Genomic DNA, 14,941 nt, shown 5'->3' with positions numbered 1-14,941 from the left:
GGAGGGAAACGGGTGGTTTTGTCATTGTTTAGAAGTCAGAAGAGAAAGGAAGCCCTCTGTCCGCACAAACTTCCAGTATTGAACTGGTGTTCAGGAGGCGGATAGGTAGTCTAAGAATAGTGTATGACATTGCGTGACCATCAAAAAGAGCTTCCTCATGATAATGCCACCTTGGTATCTGGCCAAATCCTGGCCAGGTATCATGTGGGGCAGTCAGCTGCTTCTGCTGTTCCTTGCTCTGGGCTGCGGCATTTGCTGCATCCCAGCTCCTCGGTGAGACGCTGCGTTCTCAGCCCGGTGCCTCCCTGGGAGCCGTGATGCCCAGGGTGGAGACAGCACGGTGCCAGTCTCGGAGCCGGTCGGAGAGCAGGCTGCCCGCAGGAGAGGCCAGGTCTGAGTGAATGCTGTGGAGCGGCAGCGCCGAGGCTGCCGCGCTGGCCCGTGCCGGGGTGCCAGCAGCCACCCCGCGTCCCTCCCGGGGCTGTGCCCACAGCGCTGCTGCTCCTGCCAACGCTGGGCCGCCGGCCGCAGAGCCGGCGGGGCACCGAGGCGGCAGACCGACTGTTGCTGTCTTTTGCAGTCACATCTACATGAAGAACCGTGATGTAACCAAAACCTGGAAAGGAAAGACAGAGCAGCTTCTCAGAGTCGATGACCATGACTTCACCATGCGGCCGGCTTTTGGAGGTGAGAATAAAATGGTTCTCTTGATTTCATGCTCATCTAATCAAAAATCATCTGATCATCTAATCAATCGTCTAATGAAAAAAAAAAAAAAAAAAGCCAGATGCCTGGGCAGATGAACCAGTGTGAAGGCAAAGGACTTGGGTGGTCTTAGGAGATGTTTGAGGCAATTCAGAGAGAACTCATCCTCACCTGGTAGCCCTCTGTGCTCTGTAGAGCTCCTGCACTCCTTCCCGTTGCTGAAGTTGGCTCTCCTTCTGGCTAGCGTTCCCCAGAGCTCAGGATGGACCCTCCCAGTAAGTGTTTTCCTCTGCTGAAAAGATGAACAGGTTTCAATGCTCATTTTTTTGTTGTTGTTGTTTCATAATGTGGGTTTTAATGTCCATTTGTAGTTGTGAAGCTGCAATGTGCTTTTCAGCTGATGTGATCAAATTGCAAAGTAAAGAACTCGTTAGGTGGATCACAGCCCATCCTCGCTAGGAGAAAATGGGAGTAGTTTTGTCCAGATAAAATCATGGATCAAACTCTCTAAAGCTGATGCCAAAACGGCACAGAGTAACTGCTCAGAGACAAATTTTGTCTTTAAGCAGCAAAGGTATTTATTTCATGTAACATTGGGGAGCTAGCCAATTCACACTGGACAAACTAGCTCCGAAGTTTTCAGTGAAAAGTTGGGTATTTTATACAGTTTTTGTGAGAGGTTACACAACATCTTAACATACATATTCATTTGATTTTGACACCCAATCATTCCATTCACAATAGGTGGGATCTAGGTGGAATAGACCTTTCAATTTTCTTTGTTCAACGATTTCCTGACTTGAGGGTCTCCTTATCTCCTTCAGGTGCCCACCTTATCTTTTCTAATTATTCGGAGTACATTCCTTTAACATTGTCAGTGGAAACTTTTCTAATTATTCAGAGTACACAAACAGAGCATCACCCAGAGCAATGTACCAAATTCATCCTGACTATAATCTTTTTTTTAAGACCTTGTTCTGTTTCAAAGCAACCAAAAGAGCAGGAGGGGACACCTCCGTCACCTTCACTTCTGCCTTCTGTCATGCCCGGTTACAGGAATGTGCTCACCTGATCTTTCTAGACTTATTACTGCAGAGGTAAGAGAGTACCTGAATAAAAAATGTACTGGAATACCAGTATGGAAATCCCTCTTCTGATCAGATGAGCTAAGAGAAGATTTTTCTGTAGTTTTTGATGAATGACTAATACCGCGTCCTTCTAACACAGCCTTCTAGGGTGAAGCGCAACATCTCCCTGTCCAGTGGGTCACACAGGTATTTTGCATTTTGCACCTGGTCTGTAGAACAGAGCTTTACTGACCCGTCCGTTCCTGGCGTGGCTGGGAAGACATTTCTCGCCCCGCAGTGCAGATGTGCTGATCAGACAGCACAGCGCTCTCCCCATGCTCACTATTCATATATCTCCAAACTCCAGACTCCAAAACGTGTCATCACTAGTGGTGTCCCCCTCCCCCTCCCCGTCCTCACCCCACCCCCGCTGTAATTTACTAACATGTTGCAGTCCAGCCTGCCCATTGCAGGTAGCTCTTGATAATCAGTGGTAAACTTGATCTGCTATTTTCTAAGGTTGAAGAGTTTGACTTAAATTGTCCTCTGGGTGGAATATAGGCAAATCTGCCTGGAGCTGGTGTGAGCACCTCTGAGGAGCCCAGGCATGCAGCTGAGGCTCAGGGCTGAGGTCTGGGAGCTGGCTCTGGAGGCACTGGCCATGCCTGCTCCTTTTTGAATTGGCTATAAAGTGACGCGGAGTGAGCTGCCCTCAGGTCCCTCACCTGCTCCAGGTGGGTATTGGCTTGGCAGTGACACTGCTGCCACATTCTCTGGTGGGAAAGGAAGATTACGGTTTATTGCTGGTGTTCCCTCTCCTGCCAGGTTGCTTCTTTTGGAAGGTGAGCCTTTCAGCAGGGTGGATTTAGGAAGGAACCTGACCTCTGAAAAATGAAAGACTGGGGAACCATGAGATTTGTTTCATGCACTGACCTAAAGCCTCTTGGCTCCAGGAGGAGATGGTCACTGTCGGGATTGTCCAGCCAGCCACCTTGTTGGCTCAGTTTCCTGTTTGTTTGTCTATTTTTGGTCTTGGTTTTCTTTACCTGACTTTTCAGCCTTCCTTTTTCCATTCTTCTGTTCTGCCTGCAAAGGCTGAACCTGTGAGGTGCTGGCTGGATGTCCACTGCCTCAGTCTGGCTTTGTTTTGTTGGCACGCTGTTCCGTCATGGATATCGGTGATCCCACGTGGCTTGCCCAGCACATGTCCTAATGGTTTAGGTTTCAATGTCCGGTGTCACCACTGCACTGTATTTCTGCAGACCAAATTTTTGCTATTTTTATCAGTGTCACAGAGCCCATGAGGGTCGTCTTTGTGCACAGTTCACACCAAACATACATAGTTACACGGCTACTCTTCCAGTGCTAATGTAAAACTGTGTTTTAATCTCCCTTGTCTTGTTTTCCCATGTTACTTCCCATCAGGGCATTAGGGTACTCCTAGAGCTTAAAAACTTGGAGTAACATTTATAAAATTGAAAAATATTCTAACAGCCTTCAGAGAAAAGGTGACTTTATTTATAAAGGAAAAACATGGTGTTTCTTTAATTTTTGCTCAAAACTTCCTTATCTTGCAGAGCTACCTGGGACAAAGGTGAGGTATTGGCAAAGTTGTGCTGAAGTTCTATGTGATAAGGAACAAAATATGGCAACAGCTTTGTTGAGGCTCCAGCCTTAGAAAGCCGGACTCACATGCACGGAGATAGCTTGGGTGCTACAGGTTCTTGCATGGCTGTAGAATTACACAGTGTATTTTAGTGACAGGTGGTAAGCCCGATGGAAAAAAAAAATAAAGGAAATAAAACAAAAGTCTGGTAAGAGGTGATCCTTACATTTTCTTCTGTAACGTTATTCATCAGGCAGTCACAGTGACTTGCTATGCACTGTGAGTTCGTCCAGCTTTGCTGTGGCAATGCCAGTCAGAGTGATGTGGTCTGACCTGAGTAGGATGAAAAAGCTTTTGTACTGCAGAAGCGGAGTAGAGGAGCCTGTGGGACACGTGTGACTGTAACCGGTCGCTGCCCTAAGACGCTGCCTGCTTTCTGAGAGCAGCTCAAGGGCCACAGTCTAACGGGGGGTCCAGCCTCACGGCGTTGCATGGGGCGTGTGATGTTACGGTGCAGGTGGGAAAGACAGCTCAACTCTGGGAAACATAAATAATATCATAAGGGAATTGTGAGTGACATTAAACTACAAAGAAACCCAGTTCTGCAACTAAGATGGTTCCCAAGCTTGGCGAAATGATGGGCAGCTGTTACCCTTCAACATTTTTAGTGGACCAGTCTACAATTTCACCAGTGAACTTTAAGCTAAAAAGGGAATGGGGTCTGTAGCTGCTGTGTGGTGGCCACAGTGACTCTTGCTGGCGTGCAGAGGACAGTCAGCCAGCTGCCAGCCCAACGCAGCTGTGGCCACTGGGCAGAGCAGGCTGGGGTTCTGCAAGGTAACATGGAAGAAAAACAGTAGAGAAAAGGTGAAGGGTTTTTTGAGAAAAAGTATCTTTGTAAAGAGCAAGCGAGCAAGCAAATGTTGTGTAAGGTGTGTTATTAGCAGCCCAATAAGCATGCTTGTCTTGCCTGCTCTCAGCCCGTTAGAGGCAGCTAGTGGGTACGATGGTAATGACAAAGTTTTTTGCTTTGCTGATGTTCCAAGCAGCCTCCACAAGCTAAACCAGACTGCATTAGTTTTGACCCTTAGGGAGTTATCTCCATGTCAGTGACCTTGTTCTAGCTAGCAGATGTTTGGGTATTATTTACAAATATTAGTACTTAAAGGTTATGCAAATGTTTGTTTTGCTGCCTTCCTTAAACATCCATTTTAAGCATTTCATCTATGACATCTTGTATTTTACAGGGAGCCTGTGAATAAGCAGCTTTAGCTGATACTTAAAATAGCTGTATCTTCTTTGCTGGGGAAGAGCCTCATGCTATACTTTTTATATTTCTTCACTGCCTAATAGCCTAATGTCAGCTGGTCCTCGCTGCCATTTCTGGGCAGTTTTTTTGTCAGGATGGATGAATGGTGGGGTGAATGAAGCATAAGTAGTTCACTTACGGTTAGTACGAAGGGCTGGAATAAAACTTGCTTCTCCCTGGATGACCAGCTGTCAGTGAGCTGCAGAGGAATGAAGCGCTCTGCAGGCACGTAGCAGCTGATGAGCATATCCTGGTGGTGGCTGCCTGCAAGCTGCCTACACCTAAGAGGTCCCAAACATATATACATTCATTTAAAAAGGTAACATATATATATACACACACACATAGATGCAGAAACACTGAAGACTCTTGCAGCTTGCAGGCATGGGATCTCTTATGGACATTTGGAAGCCTCTCTGGGTGTGCACAAAATATCTGGCAGTAGAGAAGTCTCAAGCCTGCTTGTTTCCCATGCAGATTTTATTTTATTTTTCATCTCAGGGCCTATGTCTGCCTAACTCCTTCAAAGATACATGAGAGAGACTGCCTTAGAGAACAAAGAGCCTTTGAAATCGCTGCCAAAGAGAAAAATTAAAGAGATGTGGCAAAGCTTTAGTCTCAGAGCTGAAGTGGAAAACTGACTCCAGGCATTTTCATGGTAGCACGCTCTTCCCTATCTTCCAAAGCCTGCTTCAGTGTTAAAAAAATAAAAAAATGTTTGTGTCCAGTATCTGTTTCTGACTGGGAATGAAGTCACTCTTTGCAGCTTGCATGCTTCCCCTCAGTGTGTGATTTTGGGTGCCGAGACACGCTGGGATGCAATAGGCATTAGTTTTGGGCCATTTCTGAAGTCATTCCTGAATGGGACTTCAGGAAACCTCCTGATTTCCCTGGAGGGCTTAGCCTCAGACCAGGTGTCCCATCCAACCTGAGGCAGAGTTTGAAATTCAAACTGGAGTTGTTGCAAGGTGAAACAAGCCACAAAGTCTTCTTGGTGTCAGAACCCACCCAAAGTGGAGACTTGTTGGGTCTGTCTATTCCCCTTGTACAACCACTGAATGCAGGCGCTAAGTGAGTCTTCTCTAAAGGTATACTGTACAGCATCTTTCCTATATGCAGCACCTAAGTCGAATGTGTAATGGTTTTCACTGAAGAGCAGGTCACAAAACAGGGCAGCTTACTGCAGGGGAAAGAGAAGTGAGGGAGAACTCTTGCCACTGATTCTCAAGACACTGGGTTGTGAACTTGGCAAAGGAATAAAGCCATATAAAGTCACAAGCACCTTGACAGGCTGGTTCCCGAGCATCTTTCTAATACCCAAGTTTGATTTAAGGCAAGGACACTGACATGCAGGAATTTACAGAATTAAGATGTTGCTGATGCAGTTTTGGAAGGCGGTACATTTACAGTGAGATGGTCCAAAGATGATCCATCATGTCACATGTAAATTCTATGCAGAAACTGTGGGGTTAATGGATTGCCCAGTAAAAGAGAATGCAGAAGTGCTCCCGTCAGCCTTGGGTTGTGCTTCAGGTCACTTAAGTCCTCTCTCAACATGCAAATGTAAATATCTCCTTCAAAAGGGAAATCTCCTGTTTTCCATTTCCAACTTTTGTACCATCAAATGCTCTAATGAATGTGCGAGTGTCTTGAGTTTTCTTGGCAGCTGCCACTATGCTGTGCCTGGGATGCAAGGGGAATAGTTTATGGGTGGCTTCGTTTCTGTAGGTGGAAGTCTGTGACTGTCCTGGTTTCAGCTGGGACAGAGTTAATTTTCTTCTTAGTAGTTAGTACAGTGCTGTGTTCTGCCTGTGATGTGAGAACGATGTCGCTGTCGATAGGACACGGATGGTTTTAGTTGTTGCTGGGTGATGTTTATACTAAGTCAAGGGCTTTTCAGTTCCTTGGGCCCTGCCAGCCAGAGGGCTGGGGGGGCACAGAAAATTGGGAGGGGACACAGCCAGGACGGGTGACCCAAACCAACCAAAGGGATATTCCATGCCATATGACATCACGCTGAGTATATGAACTGGGGGAAGAAGGAGGAAGCGGGGGACATTCAGCATTACAGTGTTTGTCTTCCCGAGTAACCGTTACGTGTGACGGAGCCCGGCTCTCCTGGGGACGGCTGAGCACCTGCCTGCCCATGGGCAGTGCCGAATGAATTCCTTGCTTTGCTTTGCTTGTGTGCGCGGCTTTTGCTTTACATATTAAATTGTTCTTACCTCAACCCTTGAGTTTTACATTCCTTTCCGATTCTCCTCCCCATCCCTCTGGGTGAGGGGGAGTGAGCGAGCGGCTGCCGGCTGGGGTTAAACCACGACAGCGACTTTTATGAAGTTTTTTAAGAGTCCAGGATTTGCTTTCTGGTTTTATCAGTCCTGCTGAATTAGGATTTGTGTTCTGCAAGATATTGCTGTGGAGGGTGATGGAGATAATGGATGTTGACATGTTTGCTGTTCCTGGAAGAAATGCTTCAGTTGAAGGTTATACAATTTCTCTCTAGACCTTGATCTATAAATACTTGAGCTCATGTTTAATTTGAATAATTCCATGAATTTGGCTGATGCTTTTCAGAGACCTTTAAAGTATGAGCTGAAAAGCCTTGCTGGGCTGCAGTCTTTGAGCAAAGCAGCACAGCTTCCTCTTCTTAGCCAAACCCACAGCATTCACATGGATCTGTTTACCTTCCTGTCCAGCAGTGAACATCCTAGAGAGGAGCCTGAGCTTTGAGATTCCTCCAGTGTTACAGTATTCAGGTCTTTCCCTGCTTGTAATTCTCCAAGCTGATCCCTCAGTACTTCCTCTCTCTGGAGAAAAAATGAATATTGATAAGATGTTGTTTATGACAAGGAAAGGCTAGTTGATGAGGGGTCTTTTTACATTTAATGCTATAATCTAAGTTACTTGTCCTCTGTCTACCTGTTCAGTCAGATACCACCCCAGCTGTTCTATTCCCTGCCCAGTCACACCTTCCTCACCCCCTGCTCCCTCTCAGTAAAGAGGTTTTTTTCTGTTTGCTCATCCCTAGTGGCATTGATGGGGAATTTGGCAAAGCACGGGGAGCCCCAGTGGTTCAACAGTTTAGTTTCCAGAGGGACAAGATTAAAAAGCTAGCCGTTCCTAATTCACTCCAAGGATTAGTGAGACCAAAGATCTCTTGACACCTTCCGGTGACTGACCAACAGCCATTTAATTCAATGGTACGTGCTGTAGCCAAGATGACATTAAGAAACTCAGGGTTAGTTTCTGAGCTTTTTTCTTTACAAGGCTTTTGTTTTTCTTCAGACACTGCATGCATTTACAGTGTTGTTTGCATCAAGTGCCTCTGCAAAACTGCATCTTGGTAGAAGTTTTGAAGAGTGAAGGTCTAAGTGAATATGCATTATCATTATCAGTTATGCTCATCGCCTAGAGCAGGGCTCGACAATTGTTTGATTGCTGCCACTAGCTCCCAGGCCCTTCACCCACTCTTCCCTGCTTAGCCCCACCTCTTGTCCAAGCCTTCTCCAAAGGGTCTTGGTGTCTCAATGTGCCCTTGTTCCCATTTGTGTGCTTTCTCATTGCCTCAGCCCCAGGTGCTGAATGAGGAGGGGGGAGAAGAGAAAGGCACTGATTGTTCCTGCTGACAGTAGTAGGATTTTGCCCAAGAAAGGCAGAGTAAATATTTCCACTGATAAGAAAGTTTTACGTCTTCATACTGTCTGTATGAAGAACTTCACATTTGAGTCCAGAGATCAAACGATTTCTCCCTTTCTCTATTATACTCACTGTTTTATCACTCCTCAAATTCGTGATTAACTGCAGAAAAGAAAAAAAGTAAAAGCAGTTTCATTGATGTACAGGACACCTAACTCAACCTCAGGCTTCTCTCAAGGGCTTTCCAGCTTGTCCAGCTCTACACTGAACACCCTTTATTTTTGGGTATAATAAAGCTTCATGGCAGCTCCAGACTGAACCTTAAAGTTTATCCTTGCAGTGAGGTCACTGCTGGTTATCTGGGAGCCGAACTGAGTGTTTGGTGCAGGAGCATGAAAAAAAAGAAAAGAATATGAACATAGTATTTTATCTTCAAGAGCAGATAGGGAAGGAATAGGAAAGAGGGTCAAATACCAACTTGGCAGTGTTCTGTTTGTGGGTTTGTATTTTTGCGTTTGGTTTTCGGTTGTTTGTTGATTTATTTTTTTTTAATCTGTGTTCAGTGTTCAGACAAGCGTGAAAATTGCAGCAGTACATAGACTTTGGATGGGTGTTGATTTCCGGAATCAAAGCTAAATTAAGCATTCCCACCAGAGAGTGTCTCTAGCAGTTTGGAAGCTGCGGGGGCTGCCCAGCATGTGGTGGGCACAGAGATCCTCAGCACCAGGGAGACCCAGCGGGCAGTGCCATGGCTAACTGCTGCCTTCCTCTTCTGGCACAGCCTGACTGCGCTGCGAAGCCATCCTGGCAGAGACCGTGTCTTCTCTGTTAGCGCCATGCCTGCCACGCCACGGCTGCTTGGAAGCGCTGTGGGCACCGCTGTGACGTCAACAGCTGTGTCTGACCTCAGACAATATTAATTACAAACGCTTTCTCTGGCAAGAGCCAGAGGCCGTGCTGAAAGCAGCCCTGTGCCTGCTCTGACTAGGCTGTGTTGGACCACAGGGTGTCTTACCCTGAGCACCGAGCCTCGCTGTAGCAGAGGTCCAAGTTGAGTGTCACAAACATGACCACACTGAAGAGCTATTAGTATTTAAAGGCATTAAGGGAACAGAAAAGTATTTGAATCATTGCCCAAGTTCTTCCTGGCCACCATGTATGACTTCAGGAGGTGCCTGAGCAAAGGAAGTCTAATTGGCCACCAGCAGGGCACTGCCCATCAGCAGGCTGGCATTGTTTCCCTATTGATTATACTGCACATCAAAGTGCTCGTTATCACCACAGATACAGTGCTTTTTACTACCTTGTTTTTAAAAAAACAAGCACGTTTTACTGAGCGGGAGGTATGTCATGTAGAAATTCTTTCTCTTGGCGTTGTTTTTAACTTTGTTTACTCAATGTCCTAAATAATTGTAAAGAGTAGAAGGAAGTGTGGCTCCAAACAAGGTATAAACTCATAGAGTGATTTCAGATTGAAAAGGACTGCCTTAAATACTGTATGTGAGACAAGCGGGGGTATGTAGTAAGGTATAGCATCGCTTAATAGGTCAACTGAAAGAACCAGAAGTAACAAAACACCTCCTTAAAAATAGCACTCTATAAGCTAATTTGCTTGTTAGACCTTATCATACTCCACAACTACTCAATTAATGAGGATGAAAGGGAACAGAATACTGCAAAGCCATTGCTGCAATATTTCCACTTAATGAAGCCACCATTTCCTCTGGTCAAACCAGAAGATGACACATCTGTGAGCTGACAGAAGGGCCATGTGACAGTCACTGTCTGCAGGATGCTGGATTGCGTATTAGGAAGGACACAACTGCCACGGAGGTAAGCAATGTCTCCTCCCGGGACAAGGAGGCAGTCAAAAGAAAGGATGCATGGCAAGGGTTACGAGGAAAAGATATCTGTGATTTTGCCATGGATTTGCCTCTCTTTGATGAGTTACAATGGTCCGAGAAGAAATCCGCTAGCTGGTGAATGGTTGCATCCTGTGGCCTGATCAGTAGCGACTGAGCACATTTCCTGGCCTGGCAGGCAGGGACTGACTCATGAGGAGGGAGCCGATGCCACCAAAGGCAGATGGCTCTCTGACCTGCCATCCTCCTCCACAGCTCTCACCTCTGGCCCTGGTGGTCAACTCGGTCACCTGGCAGGTCTTTTCCCGGGCTGATTCAAGTCACTGATTTGGAAGAAAATAGTCCAATTGCTGTTGCTGCTGTTGGTTTTGGCTGGGTTTGTTTTCTGTGGTCAGCGAGCCGAACAGTCTTAGAGAAGGTCTCACTGCACTCAGTCTACTCCTTTGTGCAACTTCACCATTTGGTGAAAGTCATTCCCGTGTAATTTGAGGAGGGGGCTGAGGACTGTTCTTGCTTGCTGAACAAGCTCAGCTGTGTTGTAAAGCTGTGTGCAAGAGTTAAAGTCCTCCAGCACTTCCAGCCCTGCTGCTGGGTGTGGTTCATAGAATCATAGAATGGCTTGGGTTGGAAGGGAGATTAAAGATCCTCTAGTTTCAACTCCCTTGCCATGCGCAGGGACACCTTCCACCAGACCAGGTTGCCCAAAGCCCATCCAGCCTGGCCCTGAGCACTCCCAGGGATGGGGCAGCCACAGCTGCTCTGGGCAGCCTGTGCCAGTGTCTCACCACCCTTGTAGTGAAGAATTCCTTCCTAGTATCCAATCTAAAGCCACCCTCTTTCAGTTTAAAGCCATTACCCCTTGTCCCACCACTACATGCCCTTGTAAAAAGTCCCCCCCCAGCTTTCTCGGAGACCCCCTTTAGGTACTGGAAGGCTGCTACGAGGTCTCCCTGGAGCCTTCTTTTCTCCAGGCTGAGCAACCCCAACTCTCTCAGCTTGTCTTCACAGGAGAGGTGCTCCAGCCCTCTGATCATCTTCGTGGCCCTCCTCTGGACTCACTCCAACAGGTCCATGTCCTTCTTACGTTGGGAGCTCCACAGCTGGATGCAGATGGGAGTCTCATGAGACCAAAGTAGAGGGGGAGAATTACCTCCTTCAACCTGCTGGTCATGCTTCTTCTTATGCAGCTCAAGATACCGCTGACTTTCTGGGCTGCAAACACACATTGCTGGACCATGTTGAGCTTCTTGTCAATCAACATGCCCAAGTCTTTCTCCTCAGAGCTGCTCTCAGTCCATTCTCCACCCAGCCTGTATTTGTGCTGGGGATTGCCCTGGCCCATGTGCAGGACCTTGCATCTGGCCTCGTAGAACTTTATGAGGTTTGCACAGTGCCACCTCTCAAGCCTGTCAAGGTTGCTCTGGTTCCTTCCCCCCAGCATGCTGACTGCACCACACAGCTTGGTGTTGCTGGTAAACTTGCTGAGGGTGCACACAGACCTAGTGTCCATGTCGCCGACAAATATTAAGCAGTGCCGGTCCCGATACTGAGCCCTGAGGAATGCCGCTCATCTCCAGTCTCCATGTGGTTGTGACAACATGTCTGCATTTCATCAGCAGGTGCAGACTGGGGCTTTGTGGGTTTTCCCAGTTTTGGGGAATACCTGGGAGAAGGGAAACTGAGTACTAATAGGGTAAGAATTTCCTTGACCTCCAGAGATTCCTTATGATACATAAGCAACTGAAAGGGAGCAAGAGGGGCTCATGTCATTGGAGTGAAAAATCTTACCAAAGTCTCTGAGCTCCCAAGAGATGTGACAGTGCTGATTGATTGGAATTTCTCTGCAAGAAAATTTTCTTGCAAGCACCCTTCAGCTTGGACAGACACCATAAGGACATGAATAGGAGCAAGCAAATGTTTGCTGGCATTTTTTTTAATCATGAAGTGCACAGCTATGTGTCTGAATATGACATGCAGGTGTTTGTAAGCATCTAGTAGTCATCTAAAAGTGCTGAGTTAGCCATGTTTCAGCTTTATTGCTGAGGGCATGTCACTTAAATTGGAATTGGTGGTGCTGAGGAGTCTGGTTCTGCTCTACAGGGCTTGCTTCAGGGTGGCTGTACCCAGTACAGCTGCTGATGGATGGCGTGGGTGCAGCAGGCTGGAGCCGTGCGTGAGGAAGGGGAACAGCGTCGCCATCAGCATGCTTTGCTGTAATTCGGTGAGACTGGCTTATCAAAGCCCTAGTAAAGTCTGTATCAGGGCCAGTCACAGTAACTTGCTTGTCTCGTGGGCTTTGCAATTACCCTTTCACTACCAAAGCTGAGTTGGTGCTTCTTTCTCCTCCAGCAGCAGCAAACATAAGGCTGTGTTCAAAAGCCCTGAAGGTGCGTGGGAGCCTGTGCGTGCTGCTGCAGGTACAGAAGCAGGGTGGATGACAGCTTGCAAAAGTGCTCTGCTTTCTCACAACAGCATTTCTGCTGCCTTGTTAGGCTTATTACAGTGCATTCAGGGCTTGGATGTAGTCTTGAGGAAGATGCTACTGTAGCTAAATACATGCATGCAGCAGGCCCTGCTGTGCACGGCGCTGTGCAAATATGGGTCTGGATCTACAAAGGGATGGTGGTGCCTCTTGAATACCATCCAGGTGCTAATCAGGTTCAAAATCTAGGTGCTAAAAGTCTTTGCAAACCTTCATGGAAGCCACTATGGCCCTCAGAAAATTCATTTCTGCAGGGCAAGTCCCAGACACGTCTGCAGAGCTGCTACTTCCTTCGCCATGGCCTGGCCCACTGACCGTGCCCAGGCTGGAGATATGCTCTAGATAGTGACATCGGCGTAAGCCCTGTGAGACCCACTGCCACACACTGAGAGCTCGAGATAACAGTGGATCCACCTGGCCCGCTCCTCAGCAGTCCCTGCTGACCTGCCTCAGTGGGTCGTGCACGTCTCTGTGGGCACTTACCCCCTCGGTGCACCGGAGAAGGGAAAAAGGTGAGAGGACACACTGTGGGGAACTTGAGTAACCTGAGGAGCTTCTGGTCACCAACGAGCAGCAGTCCACAGTGAAATTTTGATACAGGGATTCTAGTAATAGAGGAGTGTGCATTTATTATTGGAGTTTTTCTGCTTATTTACTCTTTGTGACTTCTCTGGTTGATAATTTAAAAACTGCTGTGGAAAACTAGTAATATCATCATGAGTCATAGGAATCAAAATGGTGATGGGCTCTTGAGAGCCATGTAGCTTGTCATGTTGATAAGAAATGAGAAACCTCCAAGGAAGAGCTGCTCACTGCTTGCAGTTTCCTCTTCTCAGTCCCTTGTTCTTGGAGCTAAATTTGTTCATAAAGGCCTAAAGTTTATGATGGGATGGCTCCATTTTTAAAAACATATGCAGATGTTTCATCCACTCTGCTGGGCAGAGTGTCAACATTGCAGTGCATGCCCAGGAGAAGATAATTCAGTGTTTCAAAAGGGGATTCACGTGGTTATTCACTGGCTCTTTTACTAGCCCCCTCATGAAGGGTCATGGACAGAAAAGTATAACATAAGTTCAGAAATATTTTTCATGCCACCTTATAGCTCTAATTAAATGCAGAAGAACAGGTATTTACATATCTAAATCTCATTTTCCTACAGGCCCTGCAATTCCTGTTGGGGTGGATGTGCAAGTTGAAAGCTTGGACAGTATTTCTGAGGTTGACATGGTATGTAATCCTCTCTTAAGTGTCAGTTATTTCTAATCATAAAAAGTCCCTCCCAGTTGAAACTTGTGGGTTTCAAATTATTGGTCAGATGAAAGCAGTGGCAGCATTTGACAAACTCAGAGGCTCACATTAAGAACTAAAGACTTGATAATACCTGGTGATCAAAGACTTGTCTCTGTATCTTCAGATAAAGATTAGAAGCATGAAGGAAAAAGGGACCTTAGTGAATAATCAGTACTACGAAGGACCTATCACAGCCAAAATTATGAACATCTGTGTATGATGGTTTGAAGGTATATGGCAAAGTTCACATAAGCCACGCTTGCTGCAAGAGTTTTCTTCCTTAGGGAGCCATTGCATCCATTTGTTTCAAATGCATGATTCTGGGAGGAGCATTAGAAAATTAAGTTGGCAACTTAAATGAAGAGTTTCTCCTGCATCTTAAATGAGGAGTTTCTCCTGCATCTTTGTCACTGGGAGTAACCTCACTGAGGTGAATGAGGGGGAACTGCCAGGGGGAGCCTGAACTGACTCTGCCAAAGTGGAATTTGGTGTGGGGGAATAGTCTTTCAGTCACTGATGACACTGTTCAGGAAATTTGCACCAAGTTCAATTGTGATTCAGTATCTCAATTTTTTTATTAATTAAAAAAGAGGAAGAAATGCATGCAGTTGTTAACCCTCAACAGGTTTCAAAGTGTTCCCAGCAAAAGAAGTGTTTACATCTATTTTCCTGGTTTTTGTGGGGATTTTGAGGGTTTGTTGTTGAGGTTTTTTTACTATAGGGAATGGGGTAAAAACACTGGAAAGAGAAGTGGAAAGGGGAGCATAAAGGAGAAGAGGAAACTTCTTAGTTCCTTCCTCCTTCCGCCTTTTCATTCCTGTTCTTGGGCACCTTCTCTGGTCTGGACAAAACATGAAGACTTAAAGGCAGAGCTTTAGGTTGATTGGTTTTTACTGTGGTGCAGTTACACCTTCATTAAAACCAGGGAGCTTGCCTGCCTGCATATTGAAAGAAAGGGTTTGGGGGGATGCATGCAGTGGC

General features: G+C 46.5%; 1 protein-coding gene across 1 annotated transcript in view; it reads left to right on the top strand.

Moving 5' to 3' along the window:
• LOC101918974 (gamma-aminobutyric acid receptor subunit rho-2) overlaps positions 1-14,941 on the top strand; it is a 44,571-nt gene that overhangs the window by 11,103 nt on the left and 18,527 nt on the right. The window contains exons 2-3 of the mRNA XM_005236904.3: positions 581-687; positions 13,830-13,897. Coding sequence (XP_005236961.2) covers positions 581-687; positions 13,830-13,897 — 175 coding nt within the window. The remainder of the gene's footprint in view (positions 1-580; positions 688-13,829; positions 13,898-14,941) is intronic.

This window comes from Falco peregrinus, chromosome 7 (assembly GCF_023634155.1).
Source record: "Falco peregrinus isolate bFalPer1 chromosome 7, bFalPer1.pri, whole genome shotgun sequence".
NCBI classification, from domain to species: Eukaryota; Metazoa; Chordata; class Aves; order Falconiformes; family Falconidae; genus Falco; species Falco peregrinus.
Note: the sequence above shows the minus strand (reverse complement) of the source record. Positions and strands in the feature narration are given on the sequence as shown.